The sequence below is a fragment of the Gorilla gorilla genome, chromosome 10, assembly GCF_029281585.2.
Source record: "Gorilla gorilla gorilla isolate KB3781 chromosome 10, NHGRI_mGorGor1-v2.1_pri, whole genome shotgun sequence".
NCBI classification, from domain to species: domain Eukaryota; kingdom Metazoa; phylum Chordata; class Mammalia; order Primates; family Hominidae; genus Gorilla; species Gorilla gorilla.
The window spans coordinates 117,335,581-117,353,769 of NC_073234.2; the positions used below are offsets into that span (position 1 = coordinate 117,335,581).

Here is an 18,189-nt window from a genome sequence, read left to right on the forward strand (position 1 = left end):
GAAACTATATGATGTATTGCAGAGTCAGTGCAGTCATATTTGAATATAACACCAATCATGTAATCAATTTCTCCCCTTATTTCTAGGTTTGATACTAGGAAATACATTTCCTTAGAAATAAGTTAAAATGTCTTTTTTTTTTCTGCACCTCCCTTTCTTATGTGGTGAATGAAAATTTAATATCAGTTCATTTGTGCTCCAGCTTGAGGTTGAACTGTCTGGATGGCAAACATTGTGGTGCTGGGGAAGCCCAGGTCAGAGGGAAGCTGGGGGAAGAGTGTGTTCACCGTGAGCTGAGGCCAAGGGGTGGCCTGTGGCCAAAACCAGGCTCTCCTGGACAACACTTTAACTTGCCCTTTGCAAAGCTTGCATGTTCAAGCTTAAGTCGAGACCCAGTGGTTCCATCTAAATGTTCCTCGACTGGAAGGTTGTGCCCAGTGCACATTTGAAAGGAGCCGAGGCCGGGTGTGGTGGCTCATGCCTATAATCTGAGCACTTTGGAAGGCTGAGGTGGGTGGATCACCTGAGGTCATAAGTTCGAGACCAGCCTGGCCAACATGGAGAAACCCCCGTCTCTACTGAAAACAGAAAAATTAGCTCAGCATGGTGGTGCATGCCTGTAATCCCAACTACTCGGGAGGCTGGGGCATGAGAATGGCTTGAACCCGGGAGGTGGAGGTTGCAATGAGCTGAGATCTCATCACTGCACTCCAGCCTGGGCGACAGAGCAAGACTCTGCCTCAAAAAAAAAAAAAAAAAAAAAAAAAAGAAAAGAAAAGAAAAGAAGGGAGCCGAAGGTGAGGTGCATTTTGAGTGTGTAGTGTGTACAGGGTCTGCACCAACTTTCTGCCTAGACTGGCACAGGGGCTGCCTTCTGGTTGAAATGGCTGGTTACAGGATGGCGGGGACAGGGAACTTGTTTAGAAGCTGCCTTTGAAAAAAAATTAGCCAGAACTGGGTGTGGTGGCATGTGCCTGTAGTCCCAGCTACTTGCTGGGGTGGGAGGATCTCTTGAGCCTGGGAATTCAAGGCTGCAGTGAGCTATGATCATGCCACTGCACTCCCACCTAAGCGACGGAATGAGACCCTGTCTCAAAAAAAAAAAAAAAAAGAAGAAAAAGAAGAAGCTGCATTTGCATAACAAAAGCAGTGGTTTTACTTAGATAGTGTGTTCATTTGAGGTGCCTTGGGAGGGATGAGTAGAGATTATCAGGGAGCAGGGAGCCTAAAAACCCCAAACCACCCTTGGCACCATCATGGAACGAGTCACGTACTTTGGTTTTTTTTTTCAATCATATCATACCGAAGTTTATTGATGACATCAAACAAAAATTTCTGTAACAAAAAAGGCAGGGTTGGGTGCGGTGGCTCACGCCTGTAATCCCAGCACTTTGGGAGGCCGAGGTGGACGGATCACGAGATCAGGAGTTCGAGACCAGCCTGGCCAACATGGCGAAACCCCGTCTCTACTAAAAATACAAAAATTAGCCGGGCGTGGTGGCACGTGCCTGTAATCCCAACTACTTGGGAAGCTGAGACAGGAGAATTGCTTGAACCTGGGTGGCAGAGGTTGCAGTGAGCCGAGTTCATGTCACTGCACTCCAGCCTGGGCAGCAAGAGTGAAACTCTGTCTCAAAAACAACAACAACAAAAGAAAATTGTATATGATATGTATCCTATAATCTTCACTGCAAACATGCAAGACTGAGATGATTATGCCCATTTTTAGATACAGAAATCGAGGCTTTGCAGTAAGGTCACAGAGCCTCATGGTGGAGTCAGGACTTTTAATCCAGGTGTACCAGACTCTGAAGCCCACCATACTCAACCCTCCCACCTGTAAGGCAGACCTCCTTTCCTTGTCCCATGAGCCCAGGTTCGCTGTGGAACAACCAACTTTTTGGCATTAATTTCAGCACCTGGAGGGCTTTTCTTTTGGTAGTCAAACAGCCACATTTTCCAAGAAGTGGTGCATCTGTGATGACCAATGGCTCAAAGCAGCCCAGAGTGAGAGTGCTTGCGGCTCGATGTTGACAAACCCACCCAGAGTAACACACATTTATGACTTTTTCTCCAGGAGTTAGCTGTGCCAGTGGTTCACGACGGGGGCGCTCTTTTGGCCTTTGTCTGTGGTGTCGTGTACACGCTCCTACAGTCCATCATCTCTTACAAATCATGTCCCCAGTGGAACAGTCTCTCGACATGCCACGTACGGATGGTCATCTCTGCCGTTTCTTGCGCAGCTGTCATCCCCAGTATCCTTTTTCACATTTGTGCCTTGTTAAAGGAATAAAACATTCAATGACACTTGTTAAAGAAGGGTAATGAAGACTTTATAGGGATCACTGCAATGAGTTCTGACAGCAGGGCAGAGAGATAGGGCTCAACTCTGAATACAGCATTGGCAAGTGCGAATTTATAGCCAAGGAGTAGGATGAGGTCAGTGAATGGAAAAGTACTAAAAGGAAACCTCAAGGATGAGGGGGAATTCTGGCCAAACCAACCTAACAGGATTCTTATTGAGTACTGGCCATGTGATCAGACATCACCTGGGAAGGGTGGAGGAGGAGGAGGAACCCAATCAGATATTGAGTGTGATCAGATATGAGGGTGGGGGGTCCTTGCTAAACTGACTTAGCCAGGGTTCTTTGCTAAAACTGGATCTTACAAGGAAGTGCACAGATGGACCTAGGAGAAGTTTCAGGGGCTTGACTAAAGTTCAGCCAAGCAAAGGATCTTTGTCACGGTGTCTTAGCAAAGCTTGACACTTCCCTTCCCCACAACCAAAAAAAAAAAAAAAAAAAAAAAAAAAAAAGCAAAGGATAGCAACCAAGTTTCCACATTTTTTCAGAAAAACAATTCGGATAAAAGTGTAGATCAAGCTGGGCGTAGTGGCTCACGCCTGTAATCCCAGCACTTTGGGAGGCTCAGGTGGGTGGATCACCTGAGGTTGAGAGTTCAAGACCAGCCTGACCAACATGGAGAAACCCTGTCTTTACTAAAAATACAAAATTAGTCAGGCATAGTGGCACATGCCTGTAATCCCAGCTACTTGGGAGGCTGAGGCAGGAGAATCACTTGAACCCGGGAGATGGAGGTTGCGGTGAGCCGAGATCACACCATTGCACTCCAGCCTGGGCAACAAGAGCGAAACTCCGTCTCAAAAAAAAAAGTGTAGATCATTAAGAAAATGTCTCAACATTGTCTAGTTAGATCAAAAGTCTCTTTGCAGGGAAGAATGGTATGAAAGAAGGGTGGAAAATGTAGGAACACTTTAGTCTCTGTTTACTTTCCTTCTCACAGGGCCAGTTTCATGAGCCATATGAAAATATTTATTTTTCTTTGTAGTGCTTGGCTAAAGACACCAAATGTTGATATTGTACTCAAAGTAATAGCCCCACGAAGTCCCTCAAGGCTAAACTCTCCCCCCCCCGCATGTCGTAGGTGGCAAGACAGTTTGATTTACTCATTCATGTGAAGAAATTTCTAAAAAGCTCTAGATCACTTATTACTGAGTAAATTAAAATATGTTTAGCCTTTTCTTTTTATAGTCACTGATTTCATTTTCAAAATGAAATCCATTTTATTTTCTAACTCAGCAATCTGAAAGGAAATGAAAATATAAATTTAGCATGCTTGTAGATTCTGATTTAGAGGAAACGAAAGCTTTTTCTTTCCCTTTTTCTTTTCTTTAATGAAGTATTTAACAAAGAAAAAAAGCCGTGGTCTTAAAGAGTTGCAGAATTCCCCATCTTTCAAAATACCATCTGTAGTCATATCAGAGAAAGCTTCAGGATCATTAAACATTGATGACTAATGTCAGATTGTAGGAAAATCGGAACTATGTTATCGGCGGCAATTTTGTTAGTCTGGGTTGAGTTACGGTATAAAGTGGGCAAGATGGAGTGAAAACACATCACTTCCTTCTAAATATTAAGCTTTGTGTTTCTTTTCTAAAATAGAAACTACAAAATGTGAAGTGTAAGTATGATTTTGGGTTTTCTTCCATCTTGGGGAAGGACATTTTTAATTACAAAATTTCCAAGCACAGAGTAGCCAAATCCTAGTACCGAGAAATTTACAAACAAAATATATACCCTTGTTCCTAAGATAGTTGCTTCTCAAATTCCTTGTCTTACTTATAGGTTAAAGGAACACTTTCTCTTTGAATATATCTCCTTCAACATTTTATCTTGTGTTAGTTGTAAAATTCATAATAGTGGTTGTAGTGTTACAAGCAAAGTTTCTTGATGCAGGAAACCTTCCCTTGCTTCCAACTTCGGAAACAGATCCCTAGATATCAAAGTCAGAGTTTTCGCAAAATAAGCATTTCAGGCCTCAGAGTTTCACTTACTAATAATTCTCATTTCTAGGAAGTTTTTTTTTTTTTTTTGAGACAGAGTCTCACTCTGTCACCCAGGCTGGAGTGCAATGGTGCGATCTCCGCTCACTGCAACCTCCGCCTCCCGGGTTCAAGCAATTCTCCTGCCTCAGCCTCCCTAGTAGCTGGTATTACAGGTGCCCACCACCACGCCCGGCTACTTTTCATATTTTTAGTAGAGACGGGGGTTTCACCATGTTGGCCAGGCTGGTGTCAAACTCCTGAACTCAGGTGATCCACCCGCCTCAGCCTCCCAAAGTGCTGGGATTACAGGTGTGAGCCACTGTGCCTGGCCTCTAGGAAGTTCTTGTTATAAGTCATGCCAACAGGAAGCAGCCCCATACAGAAAGGGGTTATAACCCTATGTCAGATTAACTTGAATGAATTCATCCACACGAAAAGATCTTCTGTCTTAAACATTAGCGTGGTATTTATATTTCCTTACAAAGAATTGACAGCATCTTTAAATAGGCTGGGTGCGGTGACTCACACCTGTAATCCCAGCACGTTGGGAGGCTGAGGCAGGTGGATCACTTGAGGTCAGGAGTTCGAGACCAACCTGGCCAACATGGTGAAACCTCATCTCTACTAAAGTTACAAAAATTAGCCAAGCGTGGTGGCGTATGCCTTTAGTCCCAGCTACTTGGGAGGCTGAAGCAGGAGAATCGCTTGAACCAGGAGTGGGAGGTTACAGTGAGCCAAGATTGTGCCACTGCACTCCAGCCCAGGTGACAGAGTGAGACTCCGTCTCAAAAAAAAGAGTTGAAAGCATCTTTAAAATGCCCTGGTTTCTTCTTACTGCAGTATTTCTGTATAATAGCCTCATTTGACTACCGAAGAAGAGGCACCTAGTGAGGCAGACGTTAGAATCCTGCTTCTAAACCTTTCCTGATGAATTATCTGTCTTGCACCGGCCTTCTAAAGCTTCTGAAAGCCTTCGCAGAACTCACCAACAGCATAAAGTCCAGGTTCCTCTGCATCAGACCCATGATCTGAGACCTCCTAGTTCTTCATCCTTGTTTTTAGGGCTTCTCCCTCAGGCTTGGTTGTTTGTTGTCCTCTGTTTTTAACTGATCTCTACTTGGCTGGATTATCCTCCTCCACTTTGTCTTGCTAGAGCTGTTGGTTCAACATGGTACCCACATGTGGCTTTTGCATACTTGAAATGTGGCTAGTCCAGATTGAGATGTGTCCTAAATGTAAAACATATACCTGATTTCAAGGATTTGATAAGAAAAAGAAGTAAAATATCTCAATAATTTTTTATATTATTACACATTGAAATGATATCATCAGCAATATTATTTGATATATTGAGTTAAATAAGATGTATGTTGTTTATCAATATATAAGATATGTTTTGCATATTATGTATATCTTATATTGACAATATTTTTATGTGTTGGGTTAGATAAGATATATTATTAAAATTAAGTTAGGGGTCAGGCACGCCTGTAATCCCAGCATTTTGGGAGGCCGAGGTGGGCAGATCATTTGAGGTCAGGAGTTCGAGACCAGCCTGGCTAATGTGGTGAAACCCCATCTCTACTAAAAATAGAAAAACTAGCCAGGCGTGGTGGTGGGCACCTGTAATCCCAGCTGCTGAGGAGGCTGAGGCAGGAGAATTGCTTGAATCCAGGAGGTGGAGGTTGCAGGTGAGCTGAGATCACGCCACTGCACTCCAGCCTGAGTGACAGAGCGAGACTCCATCTCAAATACATAAATAAATAAATAAATTTGGATATTAGAAAATTAAAAATTACACATATTTCTGTGGGATGGTGCTGCTCTAGAGAGCTCCTTAAACTTCACAACTTACATTAAGTTTCACTGAATGAAGCTTTCTCCCATTCCATTCTGAATTAATAATTTTCCCTTACAGTCATTGCTGTACCCAGTTCTTTTCTGTCTACTATGGTACATTCTCTGGGTCTGGTCCAACAAAGTTGTGATATTTCTGAGAGCTGAGACCAAGTTTTCCCTTCTCCCACCCCCAGACCAGAATGGTACCTGGTGCACTGAAGATGGAGCTAAGAATAAATAAACGAAAGAATTAAGAGGCTTTTAAACTATTAGAAACAGATGTGAGGTGATGAAATGATCAGAGAATCTTCTGTGCTCTCTACTTCTTTTATTTTGAGAATCAGAAGCATTAAACTCTGCACAATTTGCGGGGGGTTGGAGTTAAGAGAGATGACGCTGACTCTGAATTCAGAGGAGGCTCTAAACTTTCCTTGGCTCAACATTTTTTTTTTTTTTTTTTTTGAGACAGAGTCTCACCCTGTTGCCCAGGTTGGAGTGCAGTGGTGCAAACTCAGCTCACTGCCACCTCCCAGGTTCAAGCGATTCTCCTGCTTCAGCCTCCCAGGTAGCTGGGATTACAGGTGCACGCCACCATGCCCAGCTAATTTTTGTGTTTTTAGTAGAGACTGGGTTTCACCATGTTGGTCAGACTAGTCTCGAACTCCTGACCTCAGGTGATTCGCCCGCCTCAGCCTCCCAAAGTGCTGGGATTACAGGCGTGAGCCACTGCGCCCGGCCTAACATTTTGAATTTCTAATATTTTGCAGACTTTTTAGAGCATCCCATTTCTCTCTAGCTTTCTCTTTTGCATTCTAAGTTCAATCAAAATGGTTATCACTGCCTTCGTGCAGAAAGTATTGCCGGTGGAAGATAGGAGCCTCAGCCCCTGGCATTATTAGGCTGGACTGTAGGCATGTGTCAGTCATCCCTGAAGTCTGATATGGGGCGAATCTCTTTGATTTGCCAGATCTTTGGTCCAGGAAGGAAGGGCTCACCTTATACCCAATTACCCAACAGAAGTCTGTTTTTTTAAAGATAATAGTTTGAGTTTCTGTAGCTTGTTTTTGTATATGAGCCTTGGCACTTTGGAATTTAAACTTTTCCTTAAAGCTGTTACCTTGGAAATAGTATTTTAGGCCGGGCACGGTGGCTCATGCCTGTAATCCCAGCACTTTGGGAGGCCGAGGTGGGCAGATCACCTGAGGTCAGGAGTTCAAGACCAGCCTGACCAACATGGTGAAACACCGTCTCTACTAAAAATACAAAAAATTAGCCGGGCATGGTGGTGGGTGCTTGTCATCCCAACTATTCAGGAGGCTGAGGCAGGAGAATGCTTGAACCCAGGAGGTGGAGGTTGCAGTGAGCCGAGATCGCGCCATTGCACTCCAGCCTGGGTGACAGAGCGAGAGTACGTCTCAAAAAAAAAAAAAAAAAAAAAAAAAAAGGAAAGGAAAATAGTATTTTAGGGAAAAAGTATTTTTATTCAGTGGGAAGTACTCAAAAAGAACCATGCTGGACTGCTGCGTCAGTCATTTTGACCGAATTTAAACAGCTAGTTTAAATGGGAAGATCCAGAAACATGTAGGGTTGTGCAAAATGTAGTGACAAGTTTTAATAAATTTTACTATACACACTGGAAAACTATTGCGAAGGTATTTCCGTGTTGTGATTTAACTCTCATCATTGAATTTGAAGTTTGAGTTTATAAGAAGCTAATATAACTGGTTTGATTGTAGAAATGTTGGTGTTAACATTTTAATTGATGATAGAAATGTTGGTATTAACATTTTAACACCGTATAATGATTATGTTATTAGGAGAATAATGTAGTCTTAACATTAAAGGAACTGTTGTGTGCTGTAGTTTCCTTAACTGTTTACTTCTTTCAGTGATTGTCTGTGCTTCACTAATTTCCATAACCAAGCTGGAGTGGAATCCAAGAGAAAAGGTAACATTTAAGTTGTTGTGAATGTGGTTGTCGGACGTGGTTATGTGAGCTTGTGGCCAGGCTAGGCGTAGGGAAGATCACTGCCATTCCTTAGAACAAGTTGCAAAATGTCAAATAAACATGGCATGTAATCAATTTACTGTCCAATCATTTGGCAGTATGTAGTAATTAGCTATCAGGGTAATTCCAAATGCTTCCGGAAGTATTTTCAAAATTTTGAGTTCCTAATTTCTTTCTTTCTTCTTCTTCTTCTTTTTTTTTTTTTTTTTTTTTTGAGACAGAGTCTTGCTGTGTTGCCCAGGCTGGAGTGCAGTGGTGCAATCTCAGCTTACTGCAACCTCTGCGTCCCAGGCTCAAGCGATTCTCCTGCCTCAGTCTCCCAAGTAGCTGGGACTACAGGCACCTGCCACAAGGCCCAGCTAATTTTTGGTTTTGTTTTGTTCTTTTCTGAGACAGAGTCTCGCTCTGTCACCCAGGCTGGAGTGAAGTGGCGTGATCTCAGCTCACTGCAACCTTTGCCTCCTGGGTTCAAGTGATTCTTGTGCCTCAGCCTCCCGAGTAGCTGGGACCACAGGCGTGCGCCACATGCCTGGCTAATTTTTCTATTTTTAGTAGAGACAGGGTTTTTCCCATGTTGACCAGGCTGGTTTGGAGCTCCTGGCCTCAAGTGATCCCCCCGTCTCGGCCTCCCAAAGTGCTGGGATTATAGGCGTGACCCACCGCACCCGTCCCTCTAATTTCTTCCTTTTCTTTCTTTCTTTTTTTTTTTTTCTGAGACAGAGTCTCGTTCTGCCGCCCAGGCTGGAGTGCAGTGGCACAATCTTGGCTCAGTGCAAGCTCCGCCTCCCGGGTTCACGCTGTTCTCCTGCCTCAGCCTCCTGAGTAGCTGGGACTATAGGCGCCTGCCACCACCCCGGGCTACTTTTTTGTATTTTTAGTAGAGATGGGGTTTCACCGTGTTAGCCAGGATGGTCTCGATCTCCTGACCTCGTTATCTGCCCACCTCGGCCTCCCAAAGTGCTGGGATTACAGGTGTGAGCCACCACACCTGGCCTTTAATTTCTTTCTTAAACACTTCAACTATCTATCTTTAGTAAAAGAGGGTAGAGGGACAGTGTGAATGAAGGTGTTTGGTGGTGAAAGGGAGCGTGGAATGTTAAGTAGAGAGGACGATACCAGCTCCAGTGTGGTGGATAGTTCATTTCAGGATAGAGTGAGAAATCACTGCAGCCGGGGATAACTGTGCAAGGGTGTAGTGGCTGTAAGAGGCAGGCAGAGAGGCTTGTACTTGGCCTAGGTGACCAGAGTAAGACTTTGAAGACTTTTTTTTTTTTTTTGAGATGGAGTTTTGCCCTTGTTGCCTAGGCTGGAGTGCAATGGCGCGATCTCGGCTCACTGCAACCTCTGCCTCTCAGGTTCAAGCAATTCTCCTGTCTCAGCCTCCCAAATAGCTGGGATTACAGGCACTAGCTGGGATTACAGGCGCGCACCACCATGCCCAGCTAGTTTTTGTATTTTTAGTAGAGACGGGATTTCACCGTGTTAGCCAGGATAGTCTTGATCTCTGCACCTCGTGATCTGCCCGCCTTGGCCTCCTAAAGTGCTGGGATTACAGGCGTGAACCACCACGCCCAACCTGCAGACTTTCGAACAGTAAAGCAAATAGAAAGAGTATTATTAGATGAGTGTTAGAGAGAAGCAACGCCTGGGATGGCTTGGAGAGCTTGGCATTAGGAGGGCAAGGAGAAGGCAGTTCTACTAGTTCACATTTCAAATAGGGGAAATCTGATGGGTGTTGGCAAATGATTAACACAAGAATGAAGTGGCATGATGAATCAAAGATGACTTCTAAGTTTTTATCTTAGGCGAACCAAAGAATTTATTCCCTTGACCAGAAATAAGGCCCCTAACAGGGATAAATAATTTAGTAGGTGGAAGTGGATGAGTTTGGTTAGAGTTGATGGCTCTGAGGATATGATGAGATATCGAGGTTAGAAACAGGGGCCTAGGCCAGGTGCTGTGGTTCATGCCTGTAATCCCAGCACTTTGGGAGGCTGAGGCAGGAGGATTGCTTGAGTCCAGGAGATCAAGACCAGTCAGGGTAATACAGTAAGACCCTGTCTCTACAAAAATTAGCCAGACGTTGTGGCATGCGCCTGTAGTCCCAGCTACTTGGGAAGCTGAGGTGGAAGGATCGCTTGCACCCCGGTAGGCCTAGACTTCTGGTGGGACTGGGAGTCGTCAGAGTGTAGGGTAGAGTTGTTAGAGTGTGGGGTAGACCAGGACATTTTGGACCAAGCATCAGAACACATGGAACCAAATGTTTGACATTGAGATCAACCCATCTTGTTAGATACCTGTAGTAGTGGTTCATCTAGACGACTTATAGGAGAATCAAGGATGCCCCAGGAAAGAAGAGAGTTAGTGAGAGACAGAGGATTCTTTCCCCCAAGGATCAGGTGGAAGAATACCTCCAGCAAAGGAGAAGTAAAGGGATCATGGACCAGAGAGAAGAACTAGACTTGTGCTGTATGGTAGACCTCATTGATGAGTCCCTACCACATGCAAGACTGTGAAAGATTATAGAGGGCAGGGTGGCCATGGGATAGAGGATCCTGAGGGATTTTATAGTTCAGAGGGGCAAACAGCCAGTTGTCAATGGCTAAATGTAATACTTTGAAGAATAAAAAAAATGCTGAACTGGACTTCAGACAACACATTGTGGAAACGCAGAAGCAATAGCAATTAATCCTAACGATGGAATGAGAGGAGATACGATCCCAGAGACTAAAGGACATTTTTCAAAGGCAAGGGAAATGGCTAACTATGGCATATGCAGCTGAATAGCCTTTAGGAATGAAGTCCCTCAATTTGGGCAATAAGGGAGTCAGTGATGTTTGTCAAAAAGTAGTTTCAGTAAAACGCCGAGGTTAGAAGCCAATGGCAAGAAGTTAAATAGTGAGAGGGATGGTTCATTCGTTCAGCTGTCAACCAAATGTTTATTGAGTCCTGTTCTGGACTGGAGGTAAGAGGTAAAGGAGGAACACCAGGGTGGCTAGAGGAGACAGCAGGATTTCCCAAGATGGAGAACTCTGGCAGGTAATGGAAGCCTGCCAAGACGAGAGAGACAGAAGATGGTGAGGAAGAGAATGATCCAGACAGGAGATCAAAAAGTGCTTCTTGGCCAGGCGCGGTGGCTCAGGCCTGTAATTCCAACACTTTGGGAGGCCAAGGCGGGTGGATCACTTGAGGCTAGAGTTCAAGACTGGCCTGGCCAATATGGCGAAACCCTGTCTGTACTAAAAAAAAAAAAAAAATTTGGTGTGGTGGCACACACCTGTAGTCCCAGCTACTTGGGAGGCTGAGGCAGGAGAATCGCTTGTACCCAGGAGTTGGAGAGTTGGAGGCTGCAGTGAGCCGAGATCACGCCAATGCACTCCAGCCTGTGCAACAAGAGTGAGACTCCATCTCAAAAAAAAAAAAAAAAAAAAAGGCTTCTTTAAAATCTAACCTTAAAATGGTCAAATTCGTCAATAGGTTAGACCTAGGCAAAAGGCAGTTTTTTTTTCTTTCTTATATATGGGGAATTAGCCCCATCATGCGAAGGGGGTTCAGTTCCTCTTTCCATTGGTGAGAACCTCTTTCCGAAAGTGAGACCGCATAGCGGAGCAGTTCAGGTGTACTTTACTTTTCAGCCACTCGGGGGAGACCTTCTACCACAAACCCGCTGCTGGGAAGGGCTTATCGAAGTATATTCCCAGGCAGTTAAAAATCTGTTACATTCCACTTTCTATCTTAAAAATGTGAAAAGCACATGGTTTTCTATTCACTCCATAAATGACTGTGCCACTCTTGCATTTCCTTCTGTTCCTAATATCAAAGGATGTAAAAAAATTCCCTTTACATTAATTCGCTGAATAATCATTTAGGTACTGCCTCAAACTTCTGTGTAGTGCTTTACAGCTTTCACAGCACATTTATGTGCAGTGACTTACTTGGTAGGGGGAGGTGAGAATTATAATGTCACTATCTCATTTCACATAGCGAGGATATTAGGGCTTTTCCTGCATTCAGAACTCTTGGTTCCATGTACTTTCATTAATATCATGCTTAAGAAATTCCCCCCAAAGTTCTGCCTTTATTTTTAGAAGCCATCTTCCTTGTTCAGGGATGATACGGGATGTGGCAGGTCCCCTGGTACTGGTACCAGAAGGAGGAAGCCTCTGTTCTGTACCTCCTACTGTAGGCTGGTCAGGTCCTCCTCGGTGTGACCTAGCATGAAAACAGTGGGTGGGTGTGACCATGACAAGGAGAGTGAAGAGTGACGTTCGGAGGGCTTGGTGTGCCTCCATCGATCTGTCTGGATGAAAACAGGATCAAAGAAAACAACTGTCACCATGCAGCTGCCCTGTGATCTAGCACATTTACTTACCCTTGTAGCCTACAGCAGTTTGGGGTAGAACAGCAGTGGGATCAGCCCTCAAGGGCACATGCCAAGGGCAGAGCAGCCCATGTAGACAGCTTTGGAGGGCATGGGGGTGTAGGGAGTGAGGGGTAGTTCCTCATTTCAGCAGAGCAGAAAGTGATGTAGGAAATCAGAGGGGGCACACTGACAGTCCCCAGGCCTCATTTGGCATGTGAGCTAATGTCAGAATGCAGACGTGCATATTTGACTCAGAGTTTTATTTATTTTTATTTTATTATTATTATTATTTTTGAGACAGAGTCTCGCTCTGTCACCCAGGTTGGAGTAGAGTGATGCAATCATGGTTCACTGCAACCTCTATCCCCCAGGCTCAAGTGATCCTCCCAGTTCAGCCTCCCAAGTAGCTGGGACTGCAGGCGCAGGCCACCATGCCCAGCTAATTTTTTTTTGTCTTGTTATGTTGCCCAGGCTGGTCTCAAACTCCTAGGCTCAAGTGATCCTCCTGCCTCAGCCTTCCAAAGTGCTGAGATTACAGGTGTGAGCCATTGCAACAGTTTTAAAATTAGTTTCCAGCACTGAAAAATCAGGAGATATCACACACAGACACATACACAGATACACAGACACACACATGCACACACACACACACGGTATTTTTTTTTTTTAAACCCCTTTGAAAGCAACACTAGTGTATTATTTTCCCATGGAATTGAGCTGATGAGGCGTGGGCTCCCTAACTTCCCTCTCTTTTCACAACCATCAGTTTTATTTATTATTGTTAATTTTCTGGCCTCCATAGGCAACTGAGTTTGGAACATCTGATTGAAGCCATTCTCCTTGGCTTCCATTCTCCCATTCTTGCCTCCAAGAAGATATACAGTTGACATGTGGATGTCCATTATTAGCATTTTCTTTGTAGCTGTATTTACCTTAGGATGTTAAGCAGAACTATTTCCTGAATGATCATTTCTATATAAACAGGGAAACACAAACCCTAGGGGACTAGTTGGCCAAGTTCATCTAGATGTGTACACACTTTCTTTGGAACAACTGCGAGAGTGCTTGTTAAGCATGCCCTTACACTTAGGGATTCTCAGCAGAGCGAGACCAAGTCATGCCTTGTATGGAAATTTCTTTCTTCTGTTGAGTCCAAATTTGCTTCCCAGTCTCAGCCATTTTGTAGTCCTTAGTCTACCTTTTGGAGTGACAAACTAAATCTTAAAACAAGAGTTTGTGCGAGCCAGAAAGAACTTTGGAATACCTGCCTTCGCATTCTCAGTGGGCAGGTGCCCTGACACTTAGTAACGTGGTTGTGCTTACCGTATATCCTCAAAGTTCTGACTTATGCTCACTGGACAGCTTTTTCCTTTGGTTGAAACTCCCCATTGTATTTCAGTACGTACATTAAAGTGAGTCTTTTTCGGCTAAATTCTGTTTCTTTATTATTGCATTAGGATTATGTATATCACGTAGTGAGTGCGATCTGTGAATGGACAGTGGCCTTTGGTTTTATTTTCTACTTCCTAACTTTCATCCAAGATTTCCAGGTAGGTGTTTATCAATTCAAATGTTTTAAATTGCGGACAATTAGGATTAGTAAAAATTTGCAGAAGACATTTTGCATTTTTAAAAGAGCACTTTCTTTTTATCCTTAATGTGTTTGACAAAAATATGTAAGGATTGTGCAACTTCATGTGTTAGCTTATTCCCAATGGGAGGCATCTTTAATAGCTCTCCCACCAATGAGATTTTCATATGTCCTCTGCTGTTTGATGTTAACAGTCATGTATCCTGGTTGTTTTCTTTTAGGAGGTCTCACTTACTAGTTCCAAATAATACAAAGTAAATATATCTTTTTTAAAAATAAAAGTATGCCAGGTGTGGTGGTTCACGTCTGTAATCCCAGCACTTTGGGAGGCCGAGGCGGGCAGATCACTTGAGGTCAGGAGTTTGAGACCAGCCTGACCAACATGGAGAAACCCTGTCTCTACTAAAAATACAAAATTAGCTGGGGGTGGTGGCACATGCCTGTATTCCCAGCTACTCAGGAGGCTGAGGCAGGAGAATCGCTTGAACCCGGGAGGCGGAGGTTGTCATGAGCTGAGATCATGCCATTGCACTCCAGCTTGGGCAACAAGAGCGAGACTCTGTCTCAAAATAAATAAATAAATGAATAAATAAAAAATAAAAGTGTGTTGTTCAAAAAACATTCCCAAAGCAGATAGAAGATGGGACTATATCAGATTTGTCCACAGGAAAAATCTTACATTTTGAAACAAGTGAATTATTAGCTCAAAGGATATAGAAAGCCAAGAAAATTCTTTAGGACCTGACTCAAGCATAGCACAAGCCATAGTGAGATCATTCCTTAGGTGGTGCAGAGCTGTTGGAAATGTCATTGTCAATGCTGGGATTGTTTAACTTCTTTTAAACCTTTCTCTTTCATTTTTAAAAACAGAGTGTCACCCTAAGGATATCCACAGAAATCAATGGTGATATTTGAAGAAAGAAGAATTCAGTCTCACTCAGTGAATGTCGCAGGCCATTTCTAAAAGTGCTACAGAGGACAGACAGGGTTTTGAGGCCACCCTGATTATTGGGATGCATCTGCAGCACATCCAGGACTTGAATTTCATTACGAGTTCCTAATAGTTGTATTTCTAAAGATGTGTTTCCTAGAGAATGTACAGCCTCATGACACTGTAGTGATGTTTTTATAATTTTCTAAGTAGATTTTTTTATATTAACAAATTCATATACAGAAAAAATAAGGTATTACAAAAAATGGAGAGCTCTTATTTTTGTACAGATTCTGTCGTTTTTTTTTATTTGTGTGAGATTTATGGAAATACACTAAATGAGTAATTCAGGTTCAGTACATTTATTACAAAGTGAAATCAGGGGATATTCATTTGTAAATTTTATTCTTAGTGAATGAACTGTATAATTTTTTTTTATCATGAGAGCATTTATAAAATTCAATTTATAAAGATCATATACCCAAATCATGAAGATTTAGTTGATACATTAACACTAAGATACTCTGATTTTTAGCCGAACTAAACAAAGTGCTTCTACTGAGAGGCCTTTATACCACCATGTACAGTAACTCTAAGTGAATACGGAAGACCTTGGTTTTGAAATTCTGCCACCTTGTTTCTCCCTGCTCATGAGGTCGCACCTTTTGCTGTTGCTGCTAATTGCCCATTCGTAGTGGGTGTAATTCCAGGTGGAATGGTTTCAGCAAGTCAGGTGAAAACCATCCTTTATTGTTGCTGGCACAACTTGATATATAGTCTGACTCAGAACTGAAGCTCACATCTCAAATTCATTTCATGCCAGTAAATGTGGCAAAGAGAAGAAAGGCCCAAGAGCGAGACAAGAAGAATGGAGAAGGGGGCAGCCAAGAAGAACTTCTGGGTTCAGGGTGCTGTTTATTTGCTCCTCCTCTTCATGCCTGTGGCTGGATGTCCCACAACACTATAGGAAATATAAGTCAAGCCCTTTGTGTTAAGCAAGAACTACAGACTCCATCTTTTCACCCAAATCATGAATGACCAATAAAAAGCAAGTTATTCCAGAGGAAGAAGCAGCCCTTGAAATGTTAAGGCTTAGGCTTGAAAGGTGAAGAGCAGGAATTCTCTCTTTCAAATCCTAGAGCATAAACTCATGTGTGGCCAAGTGGGATCAGCCCTCAAGGGCACATGCCAAGGGCAGAGCAGCCCATGTAGACAGCTTTGGAGGGCATGGGGGTGTAGGGAGTTCGGGATAGCTCCTCATTAACTATTTGTTGGGTGAGTAAAGGGGTGAGGCTCAGTGGCAGGTACCTCTGCAATGACAAGCTGCCTCCCCTCTATGTGTTTAGCATATGTTATTAGAACACGTCCGACACCCCTACCCCTGCCATTTGGGCCCTTTAATAAAGCCAAGTAGAGAAATCTGGCAATAAAAGGCAAATGTAAGCATGCTTTCTTTAAGACGCATCATACATGGTTTTCTTTAAGTGAATGGAAGAGTTTGACAGAGAAACACCTTTGTAAGAAAACATTAAGAATGCTGGCTGGCTGTGGTGGCTCACACCTGTATTCCCAGCAGTTTGGGAGGCCTAGGCAGGAGGATTGCTTGAGCCTGGGACTTCGAGACCAGACTGGGAAACATGGCAAAATCCCATCTCTACAACAAAAATACAAAAATTAGCCAATGTGGTGGCATGCCTGTAGTCCTAGTTACTTGGGAGGCTGAGGTGGGAGAATCACCTGAGCCCAGGAGGTGGAGGCTGCAGTGAGCCATGCCAATGCACTCCAGTCTGGGCAACAGAGTGAGACCCTGTCTCAAAAATAAATAAATAAATGAATAAAGAGAATGCTAATCATTTCTGGGTTCACTGTGACTCATTGTAGTGCTGGGGATCCCCCTTGTAACACTGGAACTGAAAGACAGTGACGAAAGCTATGTCAAGCATTCGTTATTCTGAAGAGGAGGAGAAATGCCACATACCTTTCCCATGGGACCTGTGGTGGAATGAATCCATACTTCTGCCTCACTTCGAGCAGACTTTTGTTCTCGGCACTCCTCACGATGGAGTTTCATGGTTCATTTTCACATCTCTCTGCACAATTAGATTGGGAGCTCCTTGAGGGCAGAGTACGTGCCTTAATCTTTATCTTTGTAATGCCACAATGAACAGAGTGCCTCCTGGTACACTGTAGGAGCTTAAGAAATACTCACTGAATGCATGGATGAATGAATGAACAAATGAAGGAAGGACTAAGGATGTTTGTAGTGCTATAATATAGAATGGGATTTACTCTGCTTTACCAGTTAGTTTCATAATAAACAAATAGTCTGTATCGCCTGGTAATGTTGACTCTTTTTCTTTGTGTACTGTAAACATTTCAGTTGTTTCGGCATCACCATTCTATGACAACTATCTTCAACCTGGACAGTTACCACAGAAAATTGTTACATGGGCTAGACCAAATGGTACACCTGTCTTGGCAAACGGAGAAGGCCAAAAAAATCACTCCAGACAACCATATTCAGCAGATTCCATGCGACCTCTAAACCCGGTCTTATTCGGATTTTGGTATTATTTCTAATTTCCATGAACTTGCATTTCCTTGTACCTCATGGCTGAAATAGTTAAATGAAATGAAATATTTGTTTTAAAATTTGTTTTTCTTTTTTTGAGATGGAGTCTCTTTCTGTTGCCCAGGCTGGAGTGCAGTGGCGCGATCTCGGCTCACTGCAACCTCTGCCTCCTGGGTTCAAGGGATTCTCCTGCCTCAGCCTCCCGAGTAGCTGGGACTACAGGCGCCCACCACCACGCCCAGCTAATTTTTTGTGTTTTAGTAGAGACGGGGTTTCACTGTGTTAGCCAGGATGGTCTCAGTCTCCTGACCTCGTGATCTGCCTGCCTCAACCTCCCAAAGTGCTGGGACTACAGGCGTGAGCCACTGCGCCCGGCCCAATAATTTGTTTTGCTGTTAAATTAGACAACGTCACTTGGCTACTATTATGAAGTAGATTTATCTGGGAGATGATTCCAGATCCATTTGGACTTTATAAAGGTATGATTACGATTTAAATCTTATGCTTTCTTAATTCATGTGGTTTTCCACGTGGGCACGA

The 18,189-nt window shown here is 43.5% G+C and overlaps 1 protein-coding gene across 2 annotated transcripts in view; it reads left to right on the plus strand.

The window, feature by feature from the left end:
* Positions 1–17,419, plus strand: part of DRAM1 (DNA damage regulated autophagy modulator 1) — a 47,047-nt gene extending 29,628 nt beyond the window's left edge. Inside the window, exons 4-7 of one of the 2 annotated variants that reach the window (XM_019039450.4) lie at positions 2,078–2,255; positions 8,074–8,132; positions 14,013–14,105; positions 15,017–17,419. In XM_019039450.4, the coding sequence (XP_018894995.2) occupies positions 2,078–2,255; positions 8,074–8,132; positions 14,013–14,105; positions 15,017–15,061 (375 nt within the window). In that variant the 3' untranslated portion in view covers positions 15,062–17,419. The remainder of the gene's footprint in view (positions 1–2,077; positions 2,256–8,073; positions 8,133–14,012; positions 14,106–15,016) is intronic. The other variant, XM_055358811.2, reaches the window with a different exon arrangement.
* The last annotated feature ends 770 nt before the right edge of the window (positions 17,420–18,189 follow it).